Source organism: Phyllostomus discolor, chromosome 13 (assembly GCF_004126475.2).
Source record: "Phyllostomus discolor isolate MPI-MPIP mPhyDis1 chromosome 13, mPhyDis1.pri.v3, whole genome shotgun sequence".
NCBI classification, from domain to species: domain Eukaryota; kingdom Metazoa; phylum Chordata; class Mammalia; order Chiroptera; family Phyllostomidae; genus Phyllostomus; species Phyllostomus discolor.
The window spans coordinates 17,758,980-17,778,058 of record NC_040915.2 but is presented as its reverse complement, the minus strand read 5'-3'; the positions used below and the strand labels follow the sequence as shown (position 1 = coordinate 17,778,058).

At 36.9% G+C, this 19,079-nt stretch overlaps 1 protein-coding gene across 2 annotated transcripts in view; it reads right to left on the bottom strand.

The window, feature by feature from the left end:
• Nucleotides 1-240: 240 nt before the first annotated feature.
• Nucleotides 241-19,079, bottom strand: part of RBM27 (RNA binding motif protein 27) — a 74,320-nt gene continuing 55,481 nt past the window's right edge. For both annotated transcript variants that reach the window (XM_036014300.1, XM_028528862.2), the window contains exons 20-21: nucleotides 7,806-7,916; nucleotides 241-6,184 (exon numbers count right to left, since the gene is read on the bottom strand). In XM_036014300.1, the coding sequence (XP_035870193.1) occupies nucleotides 6,101-6,184; nucleotides 7,806-7,916 (195 nt within the window). In that variant the 3' untranslated portion in view covers nucleotides 241-6,100. The remainder of the gene's footprint in view (nucleotides 6,185-7,805; nucleotides 7,917-19,079) is intronic.

Here is a 19,079-nt window from a genome sequence, read left to right as displayed (position 1 = left end):
GGTCTATCAATATCTCCTATTTCTCATAAACCTAGGAGAGAATGTTTGAAAACGGTGACATGCAATGGCACAAGGTTGGAATGTGTACAATTGTCTCACAGAGATACCAAGCTTGGCTTGTTTTGATGGCTGGTAGCTAAGGTGACTCTAAATGCAAAACTCAAAGCCAAATAATCATTGATCCAGACACTAAAGAGCAGTAGGTGTATGGACTTTACAAGCAGGTCTTTTATTTTTTTAAACAATTTCTGGAAAGTGATGTGAATTTCACAAAAGGTAGCACCAATATACCAGTATTCTACTCCCTTCCCAGGACAAACAACCACCAAAATATAAAAGTGCAGGCAAGTTTAGTCACTCACAGTTGTCCATCTTAAAAATTAAAAATCTATAGAATAACTTCAGGTTCAAGAACATCAATCAATAGACACTGATGTTTACATTTCCACCTCTAATTTCAGACTCCAGACTACTTTTCCAAGCAAAATACAGAATGTTAAATTATATCACTTTATGCTCAAAATAAGATTTTGAGTAGAATATCACAGCAAGGAAGAAAATGATTTAAAATGCTAATTCATCCTGTACCTCAAAATAAACTAGTGTTTCCTAACCTGCAATGTTGAAAGCCAAATAGTGGGTTGTGACTAAAGTATTCCAGGTGCATATTGAGTAGCCAGGGTGTTGTTTAGTAAGTTTTGTTTGGGGGTGTATGTGTATGTTGGATTGCAATGAAATATATTTTCCATTGAGTTGCTGTCAAAAGACTGCCCCTGCTCTAAGGCTGACTATATTTTGCCTCCTAGAGCCCCCTACAGGCTCTAAAGGTTAAAAACTTGAATCCTACAATAAAACCTTTTGTTGGAAGGTGGTTCCAGAACCAGGACTCTACAGTTTATACAGGAACAAATGTTTACACAAATAAACAGGCAGTGTCTGGTCTAAGTGCTCAAACTAATCATGTGCACAGCACAGCCTCAACCTTGAGCCCAAATCATCCTCAAGAAACCAAAAGAACTGGGCAAGGCCTCTATTAGTCCTTATTATTTATTTTAACTTAAAATTGGGAGAAATATATCAGTATCTCACACTAATAGACCTCTGGGGCAAACTTAGAAAAGATGGAATCACAAGGACTTTAGAAAACTATTAACAAGACATTCACTTTTATGAAGTTGTTAACAGGAACAGGCCTGAGCAACCAAGGCGGCTTGTTTTCACACCTCAACACCCTGACAAAGCATAAAGTAAACAACAATTTTGAGCACTCAAATACTGAACCAGTAGCCCGATATAAAAAATGACTATTATTTTAATTACTAGTGGACCACTATATCAAACTATGAGAATTCTACAAAGTGATGTAGGAGACACAAGCTTATGTTCAGGGACAAGCAGCTAACAGCCTCTGAGATTAGATCAGGCCCTCTTCCCCCACTCCTCTTTCACAAAAATAAAGATAATATCAATACAAAACATTAAAGTTAACAGCAATGTGTATTGTGCTCAATGACCACCACTGTCAAAAGAAAAAGAAGTTTGCAAAAGTAGCCTAAAAAAAGTATATACTCAAACTGCAAATACCTTGCAACAGTCCCTAAACAGTATTCTGACCTTAATTTTACCTGTATCAAGTCACCTATCAGAATGCTGGGATGGTTTAGTTAACCTAAGGTCGATTGCAGAACCAGGTACGAGGCCAAATGATAGATGATCCTGTAGAAAGGAGATCACTTGGCTGCAAAATCAATTTAGCATAAATGAAGGTGATTCATAACACATGCAACAGCAGCTGATAGCCCTAGTTTTGAATTGGTGGTCACTGGCCCCCTCAAAAATGGCACATGTGCTGGTGTAAGCAACCCTGACTCTGCCATCTAAAATGACCCCAAGTGTTGACATAGATGCTCCCATCTTCCCTTTACTGGAACATAATTAGATCAGGACTAGATAGTATACTGGGGCTCGTGATTCAAAATTTACCCTTGGCTTTAGAATAATTTACATGGAAACCAGTTTTTTAAAAAACAAGTCCACATAAAATCAGTAATTTTAATGAAGGATCCATTTCAGTAAAATATTTGACTTACTATTACATAAATACAACTATATTCAGAATTATGTTGGTCCCTACCAAAATTCCCAGAACTAATGTTTATTATAAACATATATAGAATTATCTATTCAAAATGGTCACACAGCTTATTTACCATTTACCTAATTCATAAAATACAGATGCAATCTGTTTATTTGAAAAGACTGAAAATAAAATTTATTCCCATTCTTCAGTATTTTCCTGGATAAGCTGAGACTTACAGAATGACTCCTCTTAGACAATGAATATTTAAAGGGAAATTTTGTAAGAAAAGCAATTTTTAAAATGAGAAACTGTGAGCCCAAGCGATACACTTCCGTTTCTCGTCACCTCCCAGTCCTTAGTGTCAGATCACTTCCTTCTGTCATTCCTTGCACGTCTCCACCACAATTAGAGGTCACCTCCTCAAGGTGTTCTTTCTTATCTCTCTATTCTGCTTCAAAAAAAAAAAAGTCCTTCCTATATTGTTGGCAGGCATCTTTCCTCAAGATAACAATGGCTTTTATAAAATTGCTTGTGCTTTATGTCTGGGATACCAAGACCCATCCTGAACAAAGAAATATGGCTATCAAAGCTCACTTACAAGTAATACTTTTAATCCCCCCGCCCCCCACTTTCATTTCCAAGATCACCCTACTGAGGGAGTTACTCTACTGAGTATTTCATAGCCAGAGACTTCAGTGCCCAAATTCACAGAGTGGCATTCTTTCATGTATACAGACCCAACATAAAACACACACACACATCCACTACTCACTCACGCTCACACACAAGCAAGCATACGCACACATTTTCTTTCTTTCCAGAACAAGCCAGAATTACAGCTCTTTTGGTGATTGTTATAATTTCTGGAATGGTTCATAAATTTTCCAAATTCTTTTAAATTCGTAATACTTTTATCTTTTTTCTTTTTTTTTTTCCAATTGTGAACCATTCCATATTGCATCTTTATTGCAAAAGTCAACATGCTTCTTAGAAATTCAGATTGTAATTGATAAAACAAACATTACATATATGAATTTAAATGTATAAACAGTTAGAAATTCAACAATATCTCCTATTATACTATTACACAAGTTCACAATTTGGTAAAAACTATAATACAGGCATACTATACATAAAGAGGAACCACTATTCCTTTTCACATGATTTTTTTCCCCTTCTTTTTGCAAAAATGATCTGTCACTAGGACCTTTTCACCCTAACAAGACTGTTTTCCGATTTATCATCTTAGCTAGTGACGTTCTCCCCGTCACAACCTGAAGAAATTGAGGGAAATTCTGCATTCCCTGGGGTTCCCTTCTTAAGCTTGGGCAGCAATCCGTCAGTAAAACAGGCTGGCTGGCCTAGGCAGACTGGTCATCAGCTACTTAGAAAGATGTCATGTCATACACATTAAAAAGAATAGAGGTTGCCTCGGATGGTACATGTTATCTCTGCAACTGAAGACACCAAAAAAAAACAAGTCACGGTCACTTTTAGGAAAAATACTAACAGTTGGGGACTTGAGGTTGGGAATCAAATATTCTAAAGGAAAAAAATATATATATTCAACTATCTTATGCTAACATTAACTTAAATTTTTAAATATTATATTGAACACATATTTTGAATTCATTTTTAAGAGTCAAAGATGTTTTAGAATTCTTGTAACATTTTAAAAGTATTTCAGTACTATATAAGTATATTGAAAAAGTTTTATACAAAGGGTCTCAAATCTTACTGGGAAAGTATCTATTCTTCACTTTAACACCCTTCTCTTTCACCCCTACTCCCCCCAGAACTAAAAAGGCAAACCAACCCTCAATTCTCCCTGTACAGAGTGTAATAAGATGTCAATTTTGAGGTTAAAAAAAATCACATGAAAAGGAATCTCATTCTGTTGAACTGTCAGTCTACTGAAAATTTTCTTACAGCTCCATTAATTTACTGCAATTTTCAGTTTCCAAATACAAAAATACAACAATTCTTATTGAAATCTATACGCTGGTAGTTTTAGTACACAAAAAAAAACCAAACAAATTATTTACAAAATTATACAGTTTAAGAAAAAACTTTGTACAAAAAATATATAAATCCTTTGTTCCCTCTATCACGTTTAAACTGTCAGGACTCAAAATATTCACCACAATGCATCTTTCAAAATATATACCCACTGAGCCACAGACATCAAGAAAATTTCATTAGAGATGATGGAGGAGGAAGGAGCAAGATTGCTTATTCTAGGTACCTCACTGTAATGTTTTCCATTTTTGTAAGCTTATTTTAGTTCAGTGTTATCAGAAATATAACAACCACCTAGGAAGAGGAAGTCCTTGTTATTACATATGAAGGGGAAGTTACATGAACATAAATATGATCCTGGTTTGACACATCATTCCAGGAAAATGAGTATTAGAGAAAAGATAATCAGAACGTGAGATTTAACTTCTTGTAGCTAAGTAAATCTAGAGTCCTGATGGTTTTAAGTTTCTTAATGAATAGTTTCTATTTTGAGAAACAGTCTTTACCTCAAGAAACAAAATCCTTGATATAGTGATCACCAAGAACCTTCTGAAGCCAACAGGAAGTTTCAAATTTTCACACCACACATATATAAAAACATAAATGTGTATATCCTTGAAAAAGTGACATCCTATGTACATTAATCATTTATTTCCCCAGGGGTCAATACAGTGTAGTGTTGCTCCTCTGCTTTTCCATCTAACATTCAGAACACAAGGACATAAATTTACATATATTTTACCTAACAGATATTCTATATAGTGTACAGTAAAAATGCACACAGTGAAGGAAACTGTCTACTGAAGGATGTGTATGTTCATGGATAGCAACAAGCTACAAAATTATCAAAAAATAAGGTCATCTGATCAAAGTCACGTTATGACTCCCATTTATTACTAGCATACCACCCCCCTACCCTACCCCACCCCACCCCATCACCTCACCACCATGGTTTAAATTTAGGAAAAGAATTTCAGATACTTTTTAACCCTTTTGTATAACTATTAACTAAACTAAAGCATTAAAAAAAAAAAAAAAAAGCTGTGACTGACTCTCCCCCGTAAATTCTTTCATTATTCTTATCAAAACACTTATTTATCGAGGTGCTGGTTTAAGCTTTTATTGGGGGTTGACTTTTGGTGGCCTAAAAGAATCACTTATCTCAATAATGGGTAAGTCAGGCCTATTAATAAAAAGGCATGAGAAAGAATATGGGGAACAGAAAGGGGAAATAGGTGAAAACATTTTATATTCTGAAAATGTTAAAAAAAATGAACCAATGCTCACTAATTTCAAAGCAAATTAAGGATCAGCAGCAACAAAAGTCCAGGAGAATTACTATAATGACAGAATGAAAACACTATGGAGCTAGCTTACCATTACCTTATAGCATTTAAGAACACAGACTTTGTTATGGTTCACACTAAAATAGGACTTACTAGTGCACATAACCGCCCCCCCCCCCCTCAAAATTTAAATTGAATACAAACTGGGCTCCTCCTCAGTAAAAAATAAAATAAATTTACTTTTCTCCCAAGAGAACTCTTGAAAGCAAAAGGGTATTTTAATTACAAATGTCTCCTATTGTCTGGCGACCCTTCCATAATAGCTAAGAGTTAAGAGATTCCAGGCAACTTTGACATTTAATGAAATTTTATCAGCAGATTATAATCCAAAATAAGATTTCTGAACACCCTGTCATTTACATCAAATCCAACACCAATAGCAACAAAAACAGATGGTGTGGAAAATAAGGCTCTAGAGAGTATCCATGTCATTTCTGTGGATCTTCACAACTGCATAAAAGTCACTAGGCCTTTGGTGCTTTAACATCATGAACAGTTATGAGATGTGTTTAAATAGCAAATTTGCTGTCCTTAAATCTACTGTTTTGAAAAGAAAAATAAAAAAAATTTTTTGGCTCATTGACTTCTTTAAATAAATTTAAAAAGTTGTTCTTCTAAACAATATTCCTAAAAATTATACAGCTTGCTTCAGACTTCATCTTCGCCATGAACGAGACTCATATTCATCTTCATCTTCGTCATCATCGTCAGGCAAAAACAAATCTGAGGTTTCTGTTTCCTAGAAAAAGAGAGGGTAAAATCTGCTTAGTGGCACAAGCAAGTTAAATACAATACATTTTAGAATAAAGGACAAATAGACTAAATATAAAGCTCAGGGAGGATTTACAGGTATCTTTCAGGACAAAAAAACCCACAAAAAACAAAGCCCCTAAATATTTTTTAAATGTATAGGGAAAAGCAAGAGTAGGTTTACAGTTGTTCATATGAAAAATAATACAATATTAATAAATAATAATACAAGAATAAACTGTTTTATGTACTCACAAATGTAAAGCTATTTTGTCCCACCCTGACTATATATCCTCCCCTGCTAACTTTGCTTAGTTTTAATAGGAAATAGAATTAGAATAGAATAGAATAGGATTTCTATTCTAATATCATCAGAAAAATAACGTAATAATATATGAGCATTTAGTAGGGAAAATAAAAGTAAAATGCCTTTGTTTTTGATAAAGTTAATTTACTTTTATTCCAATAACTTAAAAATGAGGCAAGTAAGTGACCATTCAAACTCCTAAACTTTTCCTTTAATATGTGATTATTTATGAGGGGAGAATATATTAACTTCCCCATGACAATGACATTCCAAATCTTATATAAAAATGTAAAATGCCACAGAAAGTAGAAGTAGCTACAAATATTCCCAAGATACCAAGATGTTTCTTTCTTTTCTTCTTTTTAACACAGAAAATGTTTCTGTTTTTGTTACATAAAATTACCTGTATGGCTAAAAGACTCTTGGTCAACCATAAATGCTAGATATCTTTTAAACCAAAATTATCATGAGTCAGGAGTAATTTTGTAATGCTGGCTAAGTGTGCATTTTAATAAACTAATGAGAAATATGGGAGTAAAAAAGCAAAATCAATTCTCATATATTTTAAGAGGCTGATTATTTAATACTTATTTAAGTCCTTGAATTACATAGTCTTCCCTGTTATGTCTTACTTTCTTACACTGTTATTTTAACCAATTATACAAAGATGGAAAGAAAGTAAAATCTATTATTTATGCAACCTGAAAAAACAAAAAGCTAAAACAACTAGCTAAAATTTAATTTGTTCATATAATCAGTGTCCTCATTTGCCAGGATAAAAATACATCTAGAATGCAAATAAATGCAAATAAAAAGGAACAGTCTCTCTTACACTAGAAAATAATCACCCAAAGAGCCTTTTATGTTTCTGTACCTGTTGCTACTTTAATAAACTTCTAGACTAGTCTTAACTAAACACATTCAAGAAAGAATTCAGCCTTGGCTAATACAGTTCAGTGGACTGAGCATGAGCTGTGAACCAAAGGGTTGCCATTTCGATTCCCAGTCAGGGCACATGCCTGGGTTGTGGGCCAGGCCCCCAGTACTGGGTGCGTGAGAGGCAACCACACATGGATGTTTCTGTCCCTCTCTTTCTCCTTCTCTTCCCCTCTCTCTAAAAACAAATAAATAAAATCTTTTAAAAATATTAGAAAGCTGTAATTTATAAAAAAAAAAAAGCCAACAACATTATTTTTCACACCATTTACATTAATGTCAAGAAAAATATATAATTGGGAAACAATCTATTCAACTTTTTTCTTTCTTTTTATTCCCCAACTCTTATTTTCAATCATTACATTACCTCCTCCTTAACTTCTTCTTCCTCAGTCTCAGTGGATACAGAAGGCACTTTGGCCTTGTGCCATGATATTTGTAGCCGACGGTCTTTGAATTTTGACCCTTGGTTTGCAGCCTAAAATAGATTTTAGAAAAACACAAAAGTTTATACTTACATTTAGTAATTATTTCTTCAAACTGTGTGATACTTAAAAAGTATAACTGATGGGGAGAAAAATCTGTTAAAGTGGATCTACAAACAATCTCCAATGCAAGCTAAAAAAAAAATTCAAGTCCCTTTTAATTAGTGGATCATATGTTCTGATTTGCCCAAGATAATCCCTGATTTATTTCTCTGTCATGTAAATAAACTCCATCTTGGTTGGATAATAAATTACTTAAGAGAAGTGATCATAAGGACAATAAACAAATACTGTCTTCATACAATTATTGGCCTTTGGCTTTGATAATCTACATTACTTAGAGACTGAAACCTTAAAAATTTAAGTAACTATTTTTTTAAAGATTTTATTTATTTATTTATTTATTTAGGGGGGGAGGGAGAGAGACAGACAGACAGACAGACAGACATCAATGTATGGTTGCTGGGGGCTGTGGCCTGCAACCCAGGCATGTGCCCTGACTGGGAATTGAACCTGCGATGCTTTGGTTTGCAGCCCACACTCAATCCACTGAGCTATGCCAGCCAGGGCAAATTTAAGTAACTATTTTTTTAAAAAACTGTTTACTCATCATATGGCATCTCTTACAACCCACCTGTATTTGACAAAACTACTCCCATTTCCTGCACTGAAATGCCATACAACTATGACAAGGACTCCCCAGCTCATCTACACACTCAACAAATGTTAAACACCTACTATCCTAACTCAGAGTAAACCTGCTCAGCTTCAAATTACTCCTCGGTACTACGGTATAAACATTTTTCCCCTTCCTGGCAAATTTCAATAGTAAGAGAAAGCAAAAGTTGAATTTTAAAGACAAAACAACAAAGACAGAAGAATAGGGCCCCAAAGTTTCATCATATGAGGGAAGGCTTGATTATTCCTACAGTGTTCCTATTAACCATGCTGGATTGTAGAGTACTCCCAATTCTTGGTTTAGTCCTGAAAAATGTGATAAAAGGGTTTCTTTTAAATTTGGGGTTTCACTGTAGCTTTTCTAAAATAAATGTTAAGCGCTTCATGAAGTATTTGCCTCATGTTTCCACAGAACACTCAGCTCACTGCATTGCAATAGTGTACAGTAGGCTAGACCCATAACCAGTTAATTACTGTTTGCATAAATACTGGTCTGTGATCTAAGGAAAAATTCCCATTATTCCTTGTGGGGGCTGAGTGTTTATAATCTGACACCAAACATTTAACTTGTGGGACATATAGAACAAATATATCAAAACAGCCCTATCCAAATATACATCTACCATTTTTAAAAAATCAGGTAGCTGCTAAGAGAGTAGATTCTAAAACTTCTCATCACAAGAAGTAACTATGCAAGGTGATGGATGTTAACTAAATGTATTTTAGAAATCCCTTCACAATTATACATATATCAAATCATTATGTCATACATCTTAAACCAATACATACAAACTAATAATATGTCCATTGCATCTCAATAAACCTGGGGAATAAAAAATCAGGTAATGTGTGTAACAGACAACCCTTGTCCTTAACTCTAACCTTTAACAAATGGCCCAACTACAGAGAGACTGTTTCACAGTTTGTTTTGTTCATCTTTGTGTGATCTGAATTCTTCTTTCTAGTTTTATTGAAGTCTAAGTGACAAAATTGTAAGGTATTTAACACAGCATGATGATCTGATATATAAATTATATATAAATTGGGAAAAAATCTCTCCATAAAGTTAATCACACATGCATCACTTCATATATTTACCTGTGTTTTTAAACTGCTGTTTTGGTGAGAACATTTAAGTTCTCTCTTAACCAATTTCAATTATACAATACACTGTTATCAACTATCGTGGTCATGTTATACATTAGATCATTAGATCTTATCTGAATAAATACAGATTTTCAATCTATATTAATTGTGTGGCCCACCAAAGAGAGTAATAGTTCTGTCTTCCAAAAGGAACTTTATGGTATTAAATATACTGTATATATGGAGTGGGCAAAAGTAGGTTTACAATTGTAATACAAATAAGTAATACAAGAATAAACTCTGTGTTTCGTGCACCCACAATGATAAACCTACTTTTGCCCCACCCTATATATTAAGAATTAAAAATTTAGTTTGTGTGCAGCCAGAAACCAAAAATATGAAATCCCACTGTATAACAATTTAGATCAGTAATTAGAAAACAGATGTATGGGTGACCCTTGAACAACTCAGGTTTGAACTGCCCAGTCCATTTATATGCAGATTTCAAGTGTCAACTTTATTTTCAATCCATGGCTGGGAATCCAAGCATTCAGAAGGCCAATCTAAATCATACGAGGATTTTCAACTGTGTGAGTGGTCAGCACCCCTAACTCTAGTGTTGTTCAAGTGCATTTTAATTATGCCACACTGGGAACTCTCACATACTACTGGTGGGAATCTAATAAAATTCATGAGGTTCACTCAACAATTCCATGTATATCCAACAGAAATGTGTATGCATATATACTAAATGACATCTATAAAAATGTTCCCAGCAACACCGTTCATAAAAATAAAGTGAGATCAGTGGATGGTGGCAGAGTAGAAGGATGTTACATTCACCTCCTCCTAGGACCAAACTGGAATTACAACTGAAATACAGAGCAACCAACCTGTATAACCAACCGAGGACCAGCTGACTAGAAGTCTTATAACCAAGAACTTACAGAAGCCACATGGAGACTGGACGGAAGGGCAGAGATGTGAAAAGGGCTTGCCACACTCCCACAGGAAGCAGCTGCTTCCAGAGGGATATCTCAGCTGCAAATATTCCCCCTGAGAAGTGTGGGATCTCAACCCTAAATCAGGCTCCCCAGTCCAGAATACCAGATCTGGGAAGAGGCACCTAACGTCTGGCTATGAAAAGCAGCAGGGATTCTAGTAACGAAGGCACCCTCTTAAAGGGCCAACACAAAACGCACACAATCTCATTAGCAGCCACCCACCCTGGTCTCTGGTGGAGGGAGGATGGAGCAGGTTAGAGTTACAGAAGGGAAGACTGGGGTTTGTGGCTCTGGGGAGAGCTGAAGGGACAGCCACCAGGATCACTGTGCATAGTCCTTCTCCCACACTGCAGACACCATTTTTCTTGGGTGGAGCACGCCCCCCCATTTGGCATCAGCCTGGGGAAGTGCAATAGCCACATGCTCCCAACTCCCTGTCACCCCACCCTGCAGAGCTTGCTACTACACAGGTGTTGGCTGCTGGTGGTACAGGTCTGGGAGGACTCCAGGAGCACCAATGACTGAGGCATAGCTTTGGGGAGGGGGCCATTGCCCCCACTTTCCTGAAACCTGACTGGCAGCTCCCAGCAGATCCATTAGCCCCATCCTCTCAATTCCAGGTGGCCCCACCCAGCTGGATTTGGCTCCTGTGAGAATATGGGACACTGAGTTGTGGGGCTCTAGGATTTTCCACTCACATGGTCAACTGGTGCAGAGCCCTCCCTTCACACAGACAAATCTTGGTCTGTTTGGGCCTGATAAACTCTGCTGGCCTCACCATGACAACTCCCCAATACCCAACCTTACCACAAAGGTGTGTGAGCACCCAGCAGGTGGCAGCTAGACCTGGTATACTCTGGGACATTTGATAAATGGCCTCAGACACAACACTGAAACTGAGTTTAAACCTGTATCAGATCTGGTGAACACCAATCGCCCCTACCTGGTGATTCACTGAGAACCTACCTCACACAGCTCGAGTATCACCATAGGCTCTTTCAATGGTGCCTTGGGACTTTTGCTGACCTGCCACTGGGACCAGTACTGGTAAAAGCCGGACCTGGTGTGCAGCTTGAACCTTCCCACACACACCAGGCCCAGCAGAGGCAGCCACAAACTCCGGATCAGTTTGTAGCTCTAAACTGGTTGCCCAGGGCCAGTGTCTGACACTGGCATGCACCAGAGTTCCTTCCAAGGGGCTCCAGAACCAATACTCTTAGTGGCCAGCTTCAGGCAACATCAGAGTAAGATCCAATTCACTTCATAAGCAGTATATTTAAAGGGAAATCTCAGCAGGCATCAGACCCTGCTAAGGCAAATTCTGCTTCATGTGGTCAGCACCTGCACAGCAGCTCATAGACTGTAGTCAGGATTGAACCTCACAGTCAGCCAGTCTGAGGGGCGAAACCACACAGGAATGGGCCAAGAGCAATAAAAACTCAATTACAACAAGAAGGCCTATAGAACCCACACAAGAAGCATTCCTGGAGTACCCAACTCAGGTGACCAAGGAGACTGTGCCATTGGGTCCCACAGGACACCCACTACATAAGGCCACCCTACCAAGACCAGAAGTTATAGCAGATGTAACTAATACACAGAAACAAACACAAAGAGGCAGCCAAAATAGGGGACAAAGAAAAATTCCCCAACTGAAAGAACACAAGAAATCTCCAGAAAAAGCTGTATTTTCTAGAGACAAGCAATTTATCAGATAGAGCTCAAATGGTTATAAGGATGGTCAAGGAACTTAGTGAGAGCAACAACAGTATGAAAAAAAGACATGGAACACATAAGACAAAGAAACAGAAATGAAGAACATAATATCTGAAATGAAGAATCATTAAGAAAAAAAGGGGACCCAAATAAATAAAATCAGAAATGAAAGAGGACTGACATCACAGAAATTCAAAGGACTGTAAGAGTAAAAACAGTTACATGTCAACAAATTAGACAACCTGAAGGAAATAGATAAATTCCTAGAAACATACAATCTTATAAAACCAAATCAGGGAAAAACAGAAAAACTGAAGAGACAGATTACAACTACTGAACTCGAAGCAGTAATCAAAAAACTCCCAACAAACAAAAGTCCTGGACCAGATGGCTTCACAGATAAATTTAACCAAACACTCAAAGAACTAACACCTGTCCTCAAACTATTCCAAAATATCCAAGAGAAAAGACTCCCAAAGTCAGGGAGTCTATTTATTTTATATGTCAGCATTATCCTAATTCCAAAACCAGATAAAGACATCACAAAAAAAAATTACAGGCCAAAATTCCCGATGAGCATAGATGCTAACTAACATCCTCAACAAAGTACAAGTGAACCAGATCCAGCAAACCATTAAAAAAAAATCATCCACCATGATCAAGTGGGATTATTTCCAGGGATGCAAGGTTGGGACAATACCTATAAATCAATAAATGTGATATATCACATAAAAATGATGAATAAAAATTATAAGATCTTATGAATAGATGCAGAAAAAGCCTTTGATAAAATCCAATATCCATTTATGATAAAAACTCGCAGCAAAGTGGGAATGGAGGGAACGTACCTCAACATAACGAAGGATATATACGACAAACCCACAGCTAACATCATACTCAATAAGCAAAAACTAAAAGTATTTCCCTTAAGATCAGAAACATGACAGGGATGTCTGCTTTCACCACTTTTATTCAACATAGCACTGGACGTCCTAGCCATAGTGATCAGACAGGAAGTAATAAAAGGAACTCAAATTGAAAAGGAAAAAGTAAAACTGTCATTACTTGCAGGAAACATGATACTATGTGTAGAGAACCCTGAAGATTCCACCAAAAATTATTAGAACTGATAAGTGAATTTACTAAAGTAGCAAGATACAAAATAAATATCCAGAAATCAGTGCATTTTTGTATACCAATAATGAACTATCAGAGAAACTAAGAAAACAATCCCATTAACAAATGTGCCAAAAAAAATTATAGGAATAAACTTGATGTAAAAAGACCTGTAAATAATTACAAAACAATAAGGAAAGAAACTGAAGAAGAGACAAATAAGTGGAAGAATATACCGTGTTCACGGATAGGAAGAATTAACATCATTAAAAATCCATACTATACTCAAAACAATCTACAGATCCAACACAATTCTTATCAAGATACCAATGGCATATTTCATCCAAAAATTTATATCGAACCACAAAAGACCCAGAACAGCCACATCAATCTTGAAAAAGAACAACAAATTTGGAGGAACCATGCTACATGATATCAAACTATACTGCAAGGCCACAGCAATCACAACAGCATGGTACTGGCATAAAAACAGAAATGTAGATCAATGGAACAAAACAGAGAGCCCAGAAATAAACCCATGCCTTTATGATCAATTAATATTTGATAAAGAAGGCAAGAACAGCCCTGGGTGGTGTGGCTCAGTTGGTTGGGCAACATCCCACAAAGTAAAGGGTCATCATTTCAATTCCCCAGTCAGGGCACATGCCTGGGTTGTGGGTTCAGTCCCAGGGAGGGGTGCATGCGAGAGGCAACCAACTGTTGTTTCTCTCCTTCTCTTTCTCCCTCCCTTGTTCTCTCTCTATAAAATAAATACATAAAGTTAAAAAAGAAGGCAAAAACATACAATGAAATAAATATAGTTTATTCAATAAATGGATCTGGGGAAACTGGACAGATACATGCAAAAAATGAAGGAACTAGATCACTGTACACAAAAATAAACTCAGAATAAATTAAAGACTTAATTAAATGTTAAACTTAAAAACACAGAAATCCTAACAGAAAAGACAGTCACTAAAATCTTGAACAGTTCTCATAGCAGTATTTTTTTCTCCTTGGACAAGGGGAAAAAAGTAAAAATAAGCAAATGAGACTACATCAAACTAAAAACTAAAAAGATTTTGCACAGCAAAGGAAACCCTCCAGAAAATGAAAAAGACAACCCACTGAATAGGAACATATTCTCCAAAACAGCTCTGATGAGAGGTTAATACTCAAAATTTATGAGACATATAACTCAACACCAAAAAAAACAAACAATCCAATTAAAAAATGGGCAAAGGTCCTGAATAAAAACTTCCCTAACATGGACATACATATGGCCAAAAGACATATGAAGAGAAGTGCAATGTCACGAATCATCAGAGCAATGCACATTAAAAGCACAATGAGGTATCATCTCACACCTGTCAGAATGGCTATCATCAATACATCAACAAACAAGTGTTGACCAGGATGTGGGGAAAAGGGAAGCCTCATGCACTGTTGGTGGGAATGTCAGTCAGAGAAAGACAAATACCATATGATTTCACTTATATATGGAATCTAATGAACAAAATAAACTAACAAAATAGAGTCGGACTCATAGATAACAGACTGACAGCTGTCAGAGGGAAGGTGGGATTGGGCAGGTAGGTGAAAAAAGTGAAGGAAAAAAACCCCAAAACTAAAAATCAAAACAAAAACAGTCAGATACAATAGCAGTGTGGTGATTACCAGAGGGACAGGGAAGTGGGAAGAGGTTTAAGATAGTGAAGGGAGGATAAATGGTGAAGGGAAGAGACTTGACTTGGGGTGGTGAATACACAATACAATATGCAGGTGATTACAGAATTGTACACCTGAAGCCCTGGCTGGCGTAGCTCATTGGATTGAGCGTGGGCTGGGAACCGAAGTGTCCCAGGTTTAATTCCCAGTCAGGGTACATGCCTGGGTTGTAGGACATAACCCCCAGCAACCACACATTGATGTTTCTCTCTCTCTCTCTCTATCTCTAAAAATAAATAAATAAGATCTTAAAAAAAAAAAAAATTAAAAAAAAAAAAAAAAAGAATTGTACACCTGAAACCCACATACTTTTATGAACCAATGTCATCCCAACAAATTATAATACGAAAATAACCCAAATACCTATCAACAGGAAAAAGGGAAAATAAATTGTTGTGTATTTATACAATTAAAAATTATACAATAAAAGTGGCAGATAATATTACGCGTAACAACAAGAATGAATCTCAAAAATATAATCTTAGACAAAAAAATAGCCCTGGCTGGTGTGAGTCAGTTGGTTGGGTACTGTCCTGCAAACCAAGGGTTGCAGGTTCAATTCCTAGTCAGAGCCCATAGCTGGGTTACAGGTTGGGTCCCCAGTCAGACACATGCAAAAGTCAACCGAGAGATGTTTCTCTCTCACATCGATATTTCTCTCCTTTTCTTTCTCCTTCCCTTCCCCTCTCTCTAGAATCAATTAAATTAAATTAAATTAAATTAAAACAAAAATAAAATTAAAAGTAGGCAAAAAACACATACTGTACATTCCAGTTATGTAAATTTTGTAAAATAGGCAGAATAATACTTTATCACTTAGAAATGCATATTTAGCTGATGAAAGCTCAGTTTCTTGTTATTTGTAGTAGTAATATAAAGTTCAGAGCAAGCATTGAATTAGCAAATACTGAAACATTGTTCCTAGGGAAAATAGAGGGATAGATCCTATAAGCCTCTGGTCAAAACATTTTCCTGAAATGATCAATATGTTAACTTTGCTTTATGCTTAAGGACACCTTATTTAATATTATACTCTTGACTCATTACCATTGTACTCACATCTGAAGCAAAGATCGTCTGACATGTTATCTTCACCATAAGGCACTCCTGAGCCTTTTTGAACTTAGGAACACACACAGCACTTCGGCACTATAGTTAGGGCCATTTTAAATACTGAAGTCAATAATGTAAGGCACAAAAATGAGAAAAACATGGGACTAAGCAGACTGTGAAGGGAGCACGTTTTCAGTGTAAGAACTTGAAAGCAGGCAGAGCGGTGCCTTACTTGACCTCCACTGAGGAAGTGTGCACTGGTTCACTCAAATTTTCACAGCACTGCACATGCCTGAAAATGGCCACAAAGTACCTCGAGAATTGATTTTTGAGATTACAAATAAATTTTAATGGATAGATGAATCTGCAAATAGGGAGTCCACGAATGATGAGGATTAACTATATAAAGAAAGTAAGAAGATAGTGATGCGGGAAGCAGGAGAATGCTTTTGGGGTATTGGGAATGTTCTATTTCTTGACCTGAGGGGCAAGTATATGGAACTGTACCTTCTGATAAAGACTGAACTATATGTTTTTAATTTGTAATAATTTGTTCCAATAAACATTTTAAATTAAGTATTATCTTTATAATTTTAAGAAAATACTAAATAGCTATTTATGTTAAAAAAGTAAGGTTTAGAATGCAACACTATATTTATAGTATGGTCTCATTTTGATAATTTTTAAAGTGAGAGCTTTAAGTGTATATTCTTATATTTATAATTTTCTATAGATAGCCAAGAATAGTTTTCTATAAAGATATCCAAGGAAGTGTTTATTTTTACTTTTTATTAACTATTTACAAGTATTAATTTTAACTATTGGTATATATTAACCATTTTATTAAAAAAATTCTTTAAAAAGCCCTGGCTGGCATAGCTCAGTGGATTGAGCGCGGGCTGGGAACCAAAGTGTCCCAGGTTCGATTCCCAGCCAGGGTACGTGCCTGGGTTGCAGGCTATAACCCCCAGCAACCGCACATTGATGTTTCTCTCTCTTTCTATCTCCCTCCCTTCCCTCTCTAAAAATAAGTAAATAAAATCTTAAAAAACAATCCTATCTAATAAAAAAAATTCTTTAAAAAATTTAGGACTGCCCTATTAAAATGGGACATACCCACTAAAATAAATATCTTTATATCTTTTCTACACATACATATTTATGTATATATATGTTCTCCCATATACATATCTGTGATATGACTTGAAATAATGAAATATTGGGGGAAAAGTGAGATGTCCATCAATACAATATTTAAACCTAGATGGTACATCTATGCAAGAAAATATGATGCAGCCATTAAAAAGACTAAAGGACTTTCAGCCAAGATGGAGGCATAGGTAGACACACTGCGCCTCCTCGCACAACCAAAAGAAGGTGAACAATTTAAAAACAAAAAACAACCAGAAATGACAGAAAACTGAACTGTATGGAAGTCCAACAACCAAGGAGTTAAAGAAGAAACATTTATGCAGACTGGTAGGAGGTGCGGAGACAGACAACTGGGCAGAGAGGACTCATGGCAAGGCGGCAGCTGGTAGACCCAGTGAGGCAGCAGATTGTGGAGCAGGGTGCTCAAGGCAGGAGCAGGTGGACCCAGCGAGGCGGCGGATTGTGGACTGGATGGTCCCACATTCGGGCAGTTAAACTGGGAGAAACAACTGGGGAGCCAGATGGACTGAGCAACCCAGGGCACCAGCGCTGGGAAATAAAGCCTCAAACCACTGATTGAAAACACCGTGGGGGTTGAGGCAGAGGGAGAAACTCCCAGCCTCACAGGAGAGGTTTGTTGGAGAGACCCACAGGGTCCTAGAACATACACAAACTTACCCACATGGGAATCAGCACCAGAAGGGTCCAATTTGCTTGGGGGAAGTGGGGGAAGTGACTGAAAGCTGGCAAAGAGCAGAGCAAGCGCCATTGTCCCCTCTCAGACCCCTTATCCACATACAGCATCACAACACAGTGACCTGGATTGCCCCATCCTGGAGAACACCTAAGGCCCCGCCCCTCACTATGTAACAGGCACATCAAGACAAAAAAATGGCTGAAATGAAAGTACAGATCAAAGCTCCAGAAAAAATACAACTAAGTGATGAAGAGATAGCCAACCTATCAGATGCACAGTTCAAAGCACTGGTAATCAGGATGCTCACTGAATTGGTTGAATTTGGTTCAAATTAGATGAAAAAATGAAGGCTACACTAAGTGAAATAAAGGGAAATGTATAGGAAACCAACAGTGACGGGGAAGGAAACCGGGACTCAAATCAACAGTGTGGACCAGAAGGAAGAAAGAAACATCCAATCAGAAAAAAATGAAGAAACAAGAATTCAAAAAAATGAGGAGAGGCTTAGGAACCTCCAAGACATATTTAAACATTCCAACATCCAAATTATAGGGGTACCAGAAGGGGAAGAGGAAGAGCAACAAATGGAAAAATTATTTGAACGAATAATAAAGGATAACTTCCCCATTCTGGATAAACAAATAGACTTCCAAGAAGTCCGGAAAGCTCAGAGTGTCCCAAAGAAGTTAGATCCAGAAGCCCTGGCTGGCACAGCTCAGTGGATTGAGCGCGGGCTGCGAACCAAAGTGTCGCAGGTTCAATTCCCAGTCAGGCCACATGCCTGGGTTGCAGGCCACGGCCCCCAGCAACCGCACATTGCTGTCTCTCTCTCTCTCCCCCTTACTTCCCTCTCTAAAAAATAAATAAATAAAATCTTTAAAAAAAAGAAGTTAGATCCAAGGAGGAACACACGAAGGCACATCAGA